At 43.8% G+C, this 13,122-nt stretch overlaps 1 protein-coding gene across 1 annotated transcript in view; it reads right to left on the bottom strand.

The window, feature by feature from the left end:
• Window positions 1-9,890, bottom strand: part of NIPA1 (NIPA magnesium transporter 1) — a 63,988-nt gene extending 54,098 nt beyond the window's left edge. Inside the window, exon 1 of the mRNA XM_075535394.1 lies at window positions 9,681-9,890. Coding sequence (XP_075391509.1) covers window positions 9,681-9,840 — 160 coding nt within the window. The 5' untranslated portion in view covers window positions 9,841-9,890. The remainder of the gene's footprint in view (window positions 1-9,680) is intronic.
• Window positions 9,891-13,122: the final 3,232 nt, after the last annotated feature.

Here is a 13,122-nt window from a genome sequence, read left to right as displayed (position 1 = left end):
AACTAGCAGGTAGTCAAGTACAGGAAGGGCAATTTACAACCAAAGACATTAACAGATTTAAAGTAAAGAGGGAAAGAAATCATGCCAACAGCAATCTAAAGAAAGCTGGAATCTATTAAAATCAGATAATATAAAACTTAAAAAAGTTACTACAGCTAAAGATGGATCAAGGGCCAGCTGTTCTAACAGAACAAGAGAACTCCTGCGTGGCTTGAAATAAGGACAGGTGCTCTCCGGGGTTGCATCCTATCACCATATTTATTCAGTTGGCATGCTCAGCAAATTATCAGAGAAGTGATATGAGGAACGTGGCATCAGGATTGAAGGAAGGCCTACCGTGTAAAATGTAGACGACACAACCTGCTCACTGAAAGTAAGGAGGACTTGAAGCACTTGCTGATGAAGATTAGGACTGCAGCCTTCAGCACGGAAGACAACTTAATGTCAAGAAAGAAAAACTCTAGCGACTGGACCAATCCCATGATAAATACAGAAAAGTGTCAAGTTCTCACAGATTTCATCTTGCATGAAGTCACAATCAATGCTCATGGAAGCAGCAGCCAAGAGATAGATGACCCATTGCACTGGCCAAGTCTTCTGTAAAGGGTTGAAGAGCAAGAATGTTACTTTGACGACTGAGGTGGGCCTGACCCAAACCATGGCATTTTCAATCGTCTCATGAGCATGTGAAAGGTGGACACTGTTGTGCATGGAGTCGCTGTGTGTGGGAACCAACTCGGTGGCACCTAATGACAACACAAGTGTCCACAAATGAAGCGAGCCTTCCGACTATATCTTCTCTCCTCTCCAGTCACTCTTTATTTCTTGTGAAAAAATTGTATCTAACAAAAAAATGCCACTTTCGCCATTGTAAAATGTACAATTCAGTGACATGAATTACATTTACGATATTGTCCAAATATAACCAGGCCAGTATGCATTTTCAAATGTTTTTTCATTCCCCTAAACAGAAACTCAGAATCCTGCAAGAACAAGGTGACCATTTCAGTCTCGCATTATCTGATAACCACTGATAAACGTTTGTTTCTTTATCTATTTTTAGATACTTCATATAAGTGGGACCATCCTTCTATGACATATTCATCCTCTTGTGTCTTATACAGCTCAGCCTACTTTCAAGGTTTATTCACATGGTACCATGTATAAAATGTTCATTTCTCTTTAGGATGGAATATTCCACTGTTGGGATCTATCACACTTTGTTAATCCACTATTCTGTTGATAAAAAGCTTGAGATGTTTCCAACCTCTAGCAAACCGCTGCACTGAACATTGGGACACAAGTATCTGACTCCCTGGTTTTCTTAGGTCTATACATAAGCATTCCTAGGCAGATACCCCAAATAACAGAAATCAGTATTTCTGGGATAGCTAATCTAATCAGTATATGTTTAAATTCTGAGGAACTACCAAGCAATCTTCCATAGAAGTTGTACAGCTTTACAGTCCCATCATCAGTTAATGACTGTTTTTAATTTCTCCATACCTGGGCGTGGGTTGTGCAGGGGCAGGCAATGCAATTGTTTTTTATATTTTGCTTTGTTTTTAACCAATTCATTTTTTAGAGTACTGTTACACAGTCAGATTGTCCGTTTCTTTTCTGTCAGTCTCATTAGTTTATACCTTTCTAGGAATTTATCATTTCATCTAGGTTATCTAATATTTTATTTGTGGCATTCCCTTATACTCTTGTGGAATACTGCTAGCAGTAGCTCCTTTGTCATTATTTATTTTAGTAACTGAGCTCTCTTTTTTTCTAGAGCTTTGTCAGTTTCATTAAGGATCAATCTTTGGTTTTATTTCCCCTATTGCAATAATTTTTTCTTTCTGATGTATTTTCACTCTAAACCAAATAAAGCCACTATAATCCAATCAATCTGAACTCTAGGGTTTGCTGTTTCCTTCTTTCTGCTTATTTTGGATAAGTTTTCATCTTTTTTTCTTACCTCAAGTTGGGACCTTTGGGTGTTGAGTTGAGGGTTTTTTTAATATAAGCATTTATAACTGTAAGTCCTCTCTCTGAACACTGCATTAGCTGCATCCCTTGAGTTTTAGTAGTTTGCTGTTTTCATGTACTTGAAATGGTTTTCTAATTTCTATTGTGATCTCTTGTTGGAGCCATTGGTTACTTGTTAATGAATTGTTGTGGTGGTTAATGCAATGTCATGCTTAGTGCTTAAGTCAGAGCTTAATTCTGAGCACTAGGATTCCAGAAAGCTAAGCTCACAGAAGTCCTACACACAGAAACAGCCTCCAGTAAGCTTTCTATTGGCTGTAAATATGAAGAGCGAGGTCCTCAAGCAGAGTGTTTGTAAGTGGATTACTACCGCTCCCTAGCCATTACAGAGTCAGCCTAGTGCTCAAGGACTTGCTTGGGTGTGCCCTTGGTGGAAAATGAAGTACTAGGATTACATAGGCCTAGTGGGCTACACATTTGGCTGCTAGTCACAAGATTGGAGGTTCAAACCCACCAGCTATTTCTTGAGAGAAAGCTGAGGTTTTCTGCTCCTGTAAAGATTTATAGCCTTGGAAACCCATAGGGACAATTCTACACTATCCTACAGGGTTAACTGGAAGGCAATACAGTGAGGGTTGCATAGTCATGAGGCAGACCCTGACTACTTTGGTCAGAGTCCTGAACCAATCTTGTAAACTTTTAAAATCTACAATAATATATGTACCCCGATTATGATCCCCAGTCCCACCTACAGCCGTGATGAATTGATATGGCACCAATCATGATCTTGTGAGAGGTTCCTTGCAGCCTATCTGGCTGAGAATCCTTGGACCGAATCCAGGATGCGCTCATGTTGATAGTCTCCCTTATTTGGATGATTTACCTTCCTCTTGTCTTGGTCTTATTTAAGATTTAATAAATCGATCTCTATCAATTATATTTTAATTTGGGTTCTTATTTTCCTCTAGAAGTCCTGGTGGTGATGTCAGGTAAGCATTGGGCTATTAACCAAAAGGACAATGGTGGAAACCCACCAGTCACTCCATGGGAGAAAGGTAAGGCTACCTGTTCCCGTAAAGATTCATACCTAAGAAACACTATAGGATCTCTCGGAATCGACTCGACTGCAGTGAGTTGTTGGTGTGTTTTCCCTAGAACACAACTTAGCTAGACCACAATTCCCAGTGTTTTGTTTGGCTGTTCTCTTATCCTGTTTCGTGATCTGATGTAATTACCCTCTATTGTTTGTGTTATAAAACCAAACCTCTACCCATTAATAAATGTGGACTGCATCTTCAGTGTCACAGGAGAGCGTGACTCAACTCCTACCCTTACTCAAATAAAGCAGTACTCTGATGTAATGGGAGTTTCCTTGGGATTGTGACCTACAGCCTATGGATTAAGTGGCAAGGTTCTTCTGTGCTCTAGATGCTACACCCAGTTTGTCACCATCCAACCTTGGGACTTGACCTATCATCCTGTTGTCTGACCTGACAGAGGTTTCTTTTCCCCTTTCTTCATCAAAAAGACTTGAGGCCCATCCACCCAGAGGATATGTGAGAAAATTAAAGAACTGCTGTTTATTTTCAGATACAAAAGGGCACTGTGGTTATGCTTAATCAAGCTGTAGGAGGGTAAGTCATAAAGTACTGCTACAAAACCATAGCCACGTGTATTAAATAAAAATATCAAAATGTGGCGCTCTTCTTTCTCTACATAAGCTCCTCCGAGGTCTATCTCGCTCTGAAGGCAGTGAGTGTCTCCATCTCTCTATCCTTCCCAGAATAATGCTGTCCTCTTCAGTTTATATCAAGCCAATATTGCAGTTTTAGCGTCCTCACGGAAATCATAACATGTACCCTTGAATTCTGGGAATAAAAAGAACTCTGAAGGGACAAGATCAGACCTATAAGGTGACTAGGGTAAGAAATTCTCATGGGACACCCTTGGCGTATTGTAGAATGAGCAGGCGCAATGTTGTAATGGCGGGAAAGTTCCTTGAGACAACTTCCCGTCTTTTTTCTCATTTTCTGAAAACATCTTCCTAGTAAGCCCCCATGATGTTCCTGGTGTCCTTTGAGAAGATGTATATAGATTATCCCTCTGGAGTCCAAAGAAACAGTCTCCAATAACCTAGCAGATCTCTCTAGGTTTGAATGTAACTCACCCATCAGATCTCCTTGGAAACTACTGTTCTGATTAGACCTTTCTTTTGAAGGCACTCTATCTCTTGATAACCTTAAAAATTTGGATTACTTCACTCGAAACCAACAAGCCTCTTACTGAGAGAACTTGTCCGCAGCCATCTACTAATCATAGAGACATGCTTAAATATATTTTGCTTGGAAGGAATCTGTGTATGTATGAACTTGGACTCTAGTAGTAATACTTTTTTATTTACCCCCCACTACTCACTGAAATACACAGATGAGATCATATTTTGCCTAGACTATGTTTCAAAACAGCCACTGGCATCAAGAGGGTGGGGATGGTACCAGGACATGGGAAACAAGAGTAACAAAGAACAGGTGCTTGCTATAGCTGCATGGTAGGCACATAGGAATATGTTACACTATTTCCTCTGCTTTGTTTTAAAATTTCCCATAATAAAAAGTTTTAAAGTATTATATATATATATATATATATGACTACTTGGTGGATGATGCTTATTTTATTATATATTACATATATACATGGATATATGTGTGTGTACATAAAATTTCTTGAAAAATATGTTTTAAAGTACTGAAAAGGAGAGGAGATACTGACAGTGAGGAAATGGCATGGAGGTCACATCTGACCACTTCTAGATTCAGTAGGAAAAAGAATCCAGCTCGACACCAGCCCAAGACCCACAGCCTGAGTCCGAGGTCAGACATGCCTCCAGCCTGCAGCCTCTTTTTACCCTATTCTGGCACCACCTGTTTCTCCATCGCACTCTACTTCTTTCCTTTATCTGGGTTTGATAATCCATTGCAATGGTCACACAGAACTCTCCAGTAACACAATTATGGTTGTTTATTAGGGAAGTTAACCGGTTACTACAAATCAAGATAAAATAAATAAATAAAACATTGTCTCTCCTTTCCCTCTCGCTCCAGGCAACTTCTTTTATACTTGATTTCTTCAGTTTCCTTACAACCTGAGAGTCTCGGAGAAACTCAACTCGCGGTGGGAATTGTTTAAAGTCTGGCAAGTACAGAAAGCTATGAATAGAAAGAGTCATTCATCTGCCCATGTGAAGATCAGTAGCACTGCAGTAGCTCTTCTCAGGCAGCAGCCGCATCTCTCTCTAGGCCCCAGCCTCTCAATCACTTGGCCTTGGCTTCTGCCTTCATGGGCCCGGGAGCCCATCCTGCTGGTTCACTGCCTCATGGTCTCAGAGGCACTGCTGCTCTCCTCTCTCTGTGGCTCCTCTGCTGATCCCACCACGTCAGCTAGAGGCCCCGCGAGTGATTCACTGTGGCTTTCCTTTCTTGATAGTCACGGGCATCTCTCTTCCTGCTTCTTAAAGGGCTTTCTTCTTCCTTGAGTAATGGCGTAACTGGCCTCTTAGTATTTCACACACCCTATTTGAATGGTCTTATCCAATCACGCAAGCCAACCATACAAATAAGGTGTCTGGAATTCTAAGTACTAACAGAGGCCAGTTTTGCCATTTCTCAAGGAATAAGAGGGCCATTTCAGAAGCATATCGTAGGAGTCCTGGCGGCACAGTGGTGATGCATTGGGCTGAAATCCGCACGGTCGGTAGTTCGGAACCACCAGCATCTTGGACTCAGAAACACTGGGCTTTCTCCACCCATAAACAGTCACAGTCCTGGAGACCTATGGGGTCGCTATTCATGGACTCGATGGCAGTGAGCTAGAGTGCGATGAGGAATTTGTACGGCAGCTTTCTGGCCAACCGACTGAAACGTGCCCATTCCCAAAAATAGGTGACCCAAGGGAATTTGAAATTATCACACAAAATAAACAACAACAAAAAGACCCTAGATAAGTATCAAACAAAATAAACAAAAACTGTTTGCTTGTCCAATCATTTATTTGATGAATTAATAGAACAATGGATACACGAGCCATAATCTTATTTTATACTTATTTGGCAAATACTTACGTCCACTTCACCACAGATAAAGGAAGGAAGAGAGAAAATGGGAAATGGAGGGAAAGAGAGATGCTCACACATTCCAATTGTTTCAGCTACCCTAGAGCAGAATGAGGCTTTGTAAGTGAAGGGACTATTGTGAGTGGCCGCTGCAGTCCCTCAGAAAAGTCAGCCCTCATCTGAAGCTGACGGCTACTGCCAGATACCTCAAGTCAGAAATGCCACATTTGGCCCACACAGCCATGATAAACACATGCGTCTGGGACACCATGAATCTTCTGTAAATAGCAGCCCTTTTACTCTGGTAGCATAGTGGTTAAGCACCTGACTGCTACCTGAAAGGTCGGTAGTTCGGACACATGGTTGCTACAGAAATCTGAATCCTTAAAAATCCTATTTTTGAAGTTAGCAGCCCAGTGTTCTACCAACAGCCCCACCTGGACTTCTTAGTAATCTTACAGAGTTGTTGATCAAAACTGCAGTGACCTATCACTTCACTCCATTAGAACGGCAATAATGAAAAGAAAAACAAAAAATAGAAGACAAGTATTGACAAGGTTATAGAGAAATGAGAACCTCCACTACTGTATGTAAAATTGTACAGCTACTTGGGGAAAGTTTGGCAGATCCTCCAAAAATTGACCATAGAATTACCCTTTGATCCAGTAATTCCACTCCGGTTAGCAGTGGCTTGGGTCTTAAAAGCTTGCAAGTGATTATGATACTATATTATTGGCCTCTTCCCTAGATCAGAAAAGTGAGAAGAAAATCAGAGACTCATGGAACCACGTACCACAGAGCCTCCACTAGCCCGGAACCAGAACTAGTTGGTGCCCTGGTACACTATCAACCACACTGATCAGGATCACGATCACAGGACTTCAAAATGCAGAACAAAAGTCACGATCATAAAAAGACCAGATTTACTGGTCTGATTAAAACTGGTGTATCTCCAACCCACCCACTCACCCCAAGACTCACCCCTTCAAACCTGGAACTGAACACATTGCTCAAGATTACCTTGCTGTCTGAAATGAACAACCACACCTCTAAAGAGCAAGGCATGCAGGACCAAAGGGGCAGTGTCTGACCCAAAACAAAGTTCAGATGGCAAGTATAGGGCAGAAAAAGGGCGAATGGAAACAGGGACCCTAGGGAGGAAAGAGGAATAGATTAGACTGTTATACTGAGGGGATTACAATTAAGGCTATGAAACAAAATGTGTTCAAATTAAATGGAAACTAATGTGCTCTGTAAACTTTCACCCAAACCACAAAAAAAATCCCAATGATGGCCAAAGATCTGTCTTCCATCACCATATGTTATTTAGGCCAGCTTACATCAAGTGGCAGTGGGTGGGAATTTTAGCACTACATTTTCATTTAAGTTAAAGACCTAGAATGTTATATAAATAACAGCATCAATATTTCTTTTTTTAAAGTTGATCTGCGTTTCGTTTTCTTATTCATCAGTTCAGTTTCCTCGAATACATAGGCTGGATGGAAACACATTTAGTTTTACTCAATATATTTTTAGTTAACTCAACTCTGCATTCACGTTTCCTTAGCGTTACGCTGATTAGTTTATCTTACTCTGTCCCAGGACCTCTTCCAGGACACAGTGAACATTGTCATCATGTCTCCTTCGGCTTTCTAGGGCTATGACCACTTGCTTGGGGTGATCCTGACGGTTCTGAAGAGTAATGGTGAGGGATTTGGTAGAAGGCCTCTCAGTTCAGGATTGTGTCATGACTACACTGAAGTTCTGAATTTGGGGGAGGAAGACTCCAATGCTATTCTCATATCAAGGGAACATAAGCAGTTTACTTTTCAGTCATAGCAAACTGCCCCTGAAAGTCAATGACACAGGAATTACCTGAGGGAGGTACCCCTCCTAGATGTATGTTTCTTACCCTAAAGACACTGGGAAGTCACATCGGTTTTATTAGATACATATACACCAAGTCTTGTAATGGGAAATTCTTGAATGCAGATCCATGACTGTACACTTTCACTCAGAATTATAGGACCCTGTTTATCTCTTTGGGGATAGCACTTCTGGCTCAAGATTCAGAGCATTCCAAGAATTTCACCTGTGTCCTGGAATCTGAATTTACTTCCTTTTACAGCTCATAAAGCTAGCAGTTACCCAGTTCCCAAAAGGGTTCTTAATACAATTCCTGTAAGAAGATAGCTAATAAATCAAATACTTCCTCAGTCCCCCTAGAACTGGCCTCTCTTTTCAGGTTGAGCGCACACTACATCAGGAGTTCAGTAAACTTCTGTCCCGGGACTCTGCACAATGATCCTGGCAGAAAAAAACTCCACAATGTCCCTGACTTTCCGTATCACTCAGGTGTAATGTTAGCAACCCAGGGGAATATTAGTGTGCCCATTTTTGTTTAGGTTTTCAATTAGCTAGAGTTTTGTTCAAACGGAAGATCAATTGCATTCAGATGGCTCAAATTAAACTAGAGATGCTCTAAGTAGAACGTCCAGGAACCTAAGACATTGGAAAAACACAAACCTTTTGCTGTAACCTGAGAGAGTCACGGGCCTCCTTAAATGTTGATTCCAGTTCTGGATCTGGCCCAGTCAGCTCAAAGTACTGTTGTTAAATTACATAAACTATGTTCTAGTGTGGTCACTCAGGGGCGCATGAAAAAATCAGCAGGGCTGTGTATCCATGCAAAGGCAGGATGCCCATCAGTCTCACGCGGTATGTTCAGGCCATTTTGGAGGGATCATAAAACTCGGATCAAAAGAACACAGTTTGCTCTCCTACAAGACTGCAAAAGGGCTGGAAAGATGGGGAAATTAGGAACTCACCTAACCAGTCCATGGCCCACCCACCAGTTGATTCTGAATCAGAGTGACCTTATAGTTGAAAACAGAACTAAGAACCACTCCTTAGCATTTCTGATTTCTCATCTAGCTTCCTGGGAGTCTGATGCTTAAAAGACACGAAGACCTTGCGGCTAGCAATGTTAACTCAGTGTGCTCCCAGGGCTGCTTGGAAATGAAGTGAGAAGAATCCAGTTGGGAGGGAGGAGAGAAACCCTATACAATCAAACAAGGCTCTGGGAAGAGAGAGACGGTGGCAGGAACGCAGCTACCACTGCTCAGAGGGCACCCCGTGATTCCTAGACTGCCTCTGAAGCAAAAGGTGTGGGGCCACCGTGTAGGTTGTGGGCCCCAAAGGAACAACTCTGCGGCTGATGGATGGCTGGCCACCCTAGGGCACGGACCACCGGGGCTGCACACAGGCGGCCAGGGCAGCCAGGTGCTGCTCCTGCCCAGAGTGACACAGCATCCGAGGGAATCTGGTCACCAACGGGCCTGGGGAAATGCGGCCTGGTGTAGACACCTCCCTGCGCGAATCGAATGCAGCGTGGAGGGCGTGAGGATCGGATCCGAACCCCAGGCCGGCAGAGCAGCTTCACCGCCCTGCCCACCGCGGGCTCCGCGCGACAGCACAAGCGCACTAAGCCCCGTCTGCCCCGCAGAGCCCGCTTCCGTGCCCCGGGGCGAGCGCGGGAGGGGTCGGGGGCGTTGGGGGACACGGGGGGGGGGCATGCTCAGAGGACCAGCCCTACCTCGCCGCTTGGCGCGCACGATGCCCTTCTTCTGCAGCACGAACGTGGACCCGTTCACCAAGCTGGACACGACGGCCACGCCCAGGCCCAGAGAGACGGCGGCGGTGCTGGGGCTCCGCGCCCCCGGCCCGGCCGCGGCCGCGGTCTCCGTGGTCCCCATGGCGCTCGTTCCCCCCGCACCGCGCCAGCGCCTGCGCGCACGCCGGCCCGCACCCACCCCGCCCCCGCTGCTCTCCCCGCGCTGCGCGCGCAGGGCCAGGACCTGGTGCGGGGCCCGGGGTGCCGGCCAGGACCTGGTGCGGGGCATGGGCGCGGGCAGGACTGGGGGCTCAGTGGGGCGGGGACGAGGGGTGCCGGGTCGCGCCAGGCCTGGTTGGGCGCACGGGGACATGTCGGGGGCTCTGCGGGGGCCCTGGTGGACTTGACCGAGGTTGCGCTGAGAGGTAGCCAGCCAGGCCCCCGGACGACCACCGAGGCAGGAATCCTGGACGTGGGGATTTATCTCAGATTTGAATCATCCAAGTAGAGACTATCCAAAGTGTAGAAAACGAAAACACACACACTACCGTGGAGTCCAGGGGTCCTCAAAATACGGCCCGCGGGCCACATGTGGCCCGCCGAAGACATTAATCCAGTCCACCGGGTGTTTTATAGGAAAGTCCTGGCCCTCCAACCGTCTGAGGGACAGTGAACCGGCCCCCAGTTTAAAAAGCTTGAGGACCCCTGATGGAGTCGCTGAGAAAGAACCAATGGATTTTGGAGATTGTAACTCATTACCGGAGTACAGAGATCCCTGTCCCGAGTCTAGAAAAAAAAGCAAATCATTTGGAAGGCTCTCAGATTCTGAGGCTGGGCTGGGATTCTGGAGCAAAAGGTCTTGAGCGACGGGTTTGATTTGAGGAAGGTAGACAAGGACATTGAGGCTGCTGGGCTAAGTGGAAACCAAGGGAGAGGCCTGGATGGGATGGGGATAGGGGTAGATGCGTGAGGAAGGTAAGAAGGTCACCTGGAGGCTTAGATAAAAGGCCAAGAAGGAATGGTCAACTTGCCCTCCTGAAGGAGCCAAGCAAAGGTGAAGGAGGAGTGAGGATGAGTCTTTGGTGTGTGTGTAAAGGAAGAGGAGGAGTCTCAGGATTAAATAAAAATATAAGCTTACCAATTAAGTTTAAATTTCAGATAACTTTTTTAAAAAATCTATAAATAAGTCTCATGAAATTCTGGGAACTGGAGGAGCTCCAATCACCAGGTGGAACTGCTGCCCTACAAGGCATCTGGCCTGACACTGAAGGCCACTGGCTAAGCCAGGTGCTTGTGGGAGGTGTAGCGCTCAAATAGGAACCCAGACTAGGAGGATATGGGAATTGTTTCCTCAGGCTGTCTGTCCCCCATTAAGTTCACTGTCTTCACACTCGGAGCTGTGAGCTGGTGGTCAGAGCATCTAATGTCCTCATTTAAACATTTTTTAATCTGTTACGAATTAGGTGACTGTTTATAGAGAAGATCACAGTATTAAATTCAATATACATTCTGTGGATCTGTTTCTCTAAAGTACCTAGACTAACACATTATGTTACCAGTGAGGCCCCGGGTTCGATCCCCAGCATCTCCACTAGACTTCCTACGAGACATCCCTGAGGAGAAGCCACATGGACCTACCCCGATGCAGCCCTAGGTGCTGGAGCAGCCATGTGGAGACCCCTGCCAGTGCTGAGATGTTTACACATTTACTGACTCGGCTTTCCTCCGGCAGTTGGCATCATTGTGTCTGTTTTGTGAGATGGAGGAGGACTTTGTGAATTGGTGTTGGACATAGGGGTTAATGTTGGACTTGTGGTCTTGGGCAGCACTGGGTTGGGATGTTTTCTTGAAGCACACTTAATCTTTATATAAAACTCTCTCTTATACATGAGTTTCTGTGGATATTTTTCTCTAAATTACCTAGACTAACACACTAGACATGTTCCTAAAATTTCAATACAGAAGCATATACACAAAAAAGATGTGCAAGAGAGTTTGTAGCTCTATTTTACTTATTAGCCACAGCCTGGCTATAATCTAAATATGATGTGGTTGTCATGACTTTTGTTGAGGTAGCATGGAATAATACACAAATATGCACAATGGTGTATTGGACAGGGTTCTCTAGAGAGACAAACCAGATTGCTAGTAATTATATATAAATATATTTATAAAGATAGATATATAATTCAAGAAATAAACCATTAAATAATATACAGATAGATAATACAAGAAATTAAGAGTTAAATTATAAAGCAGTGAGACACTAGCAGTCCTTCAAGTTTTGAGAGCTGCCAGTTGCCAGTCCCCTTCTGTAGAGAGAGCTGGGCTATATATACCCAGGCAGCAAACAGCAAGGCAGGTCCCCAACTGTCATCAACTGTCAGTCCCCAGCTCCAGAGATGAACATTCCAATCGTGTGGGCTTAAAGGGACCTCAACTTACAGTGACAGAGTCCACAGGCTAGGCATCCCACAGGTAGTGTACCCCTTTAAACTGAGGCACAGAACAACCAAGGTGAGGCTCACCGAGCCATTTATCCCTCTGCCCTTCAGTTAATCCTACTTGTGTTTATCGGCCAGGCTGGCACAATAAACTATAGCAATGGGAATTTGTAATCCTCCCTTGTATTGCTTCTTGAAGTGAATCTGTCACCACTCCCTCACATAGCAATGAAGAAAAGCTGTAGTCTCATATTTGTGACTATCATTTCTATGTTAGGAAATTAGAAACCAATACTCCAACCTCAAACTATATATTTATTCAAATAAACTTTGATAATATGATGGATTGGAAAAAGGCAAATCACTTATTTTTAATTTCCCATATTTTACCAATTATCAGCTTTAGGTAATTATTCCTGGATATAGTAATTATAATGAAAATATTAGAATTTATCATTTTTCAGTATTTTCAAAATTGAAGTCTCCCATAATAAAATGTGACTAAGAATTGAAACACACACCCAAACCAACCAAAGAAAAATAGCAAATTTGGGAGAGGAGGAGATGAAATTATCATTATTTGCAGGCAACATGATTCTGTGCACTGAAAATCCCAAAAGCTTCATAGCCGCAGTACTGACAGCGATTGAGGAATACGGAAGAGTGGCAGATACCAGATTAACAAACAGAAGTCGATTGGTTTGCTGTATACATTGGACAAGACCATGGAAGAGGAGATCAAGAAGGCAATACCAGTTATTGAAAAAACAAAACAAAAGTCTTATACAAGACCCTACTACAGGAAACCAAAAGCGACCTCCACAAATGGAGGAATATCCTACGCTCATGGATTGGAAGACTCAATATAATAAACATGTCTATCCTACCCAGGGCACTTTATAAGTTTAATACTGTTCCAATTCAAATACCAACAACCTTCTTCAAAGAATTGGAAAAACTCACCACCAATTTCATATGGA

Source organism: Tenrec ecaudatus, chromosome 17 (assembly GCF_050624435.1).
Source record: "Tenrec ecaudatus isolate mTenEca1 chromosome 17, mTenEca1.hap1, whole genome shotgun sequence".
NCBI lineage: Eukaryota > Metazoa > Chordata > Mammalia > Afrosoricida > Tenrecidae > Tenrec > Tenrec ecaudatus.
The sequence above is the reverse complement of the archived record's forward strand: the minus strand, read 5'-3'. Positions and strand labels throughout refer to the sequence as shown.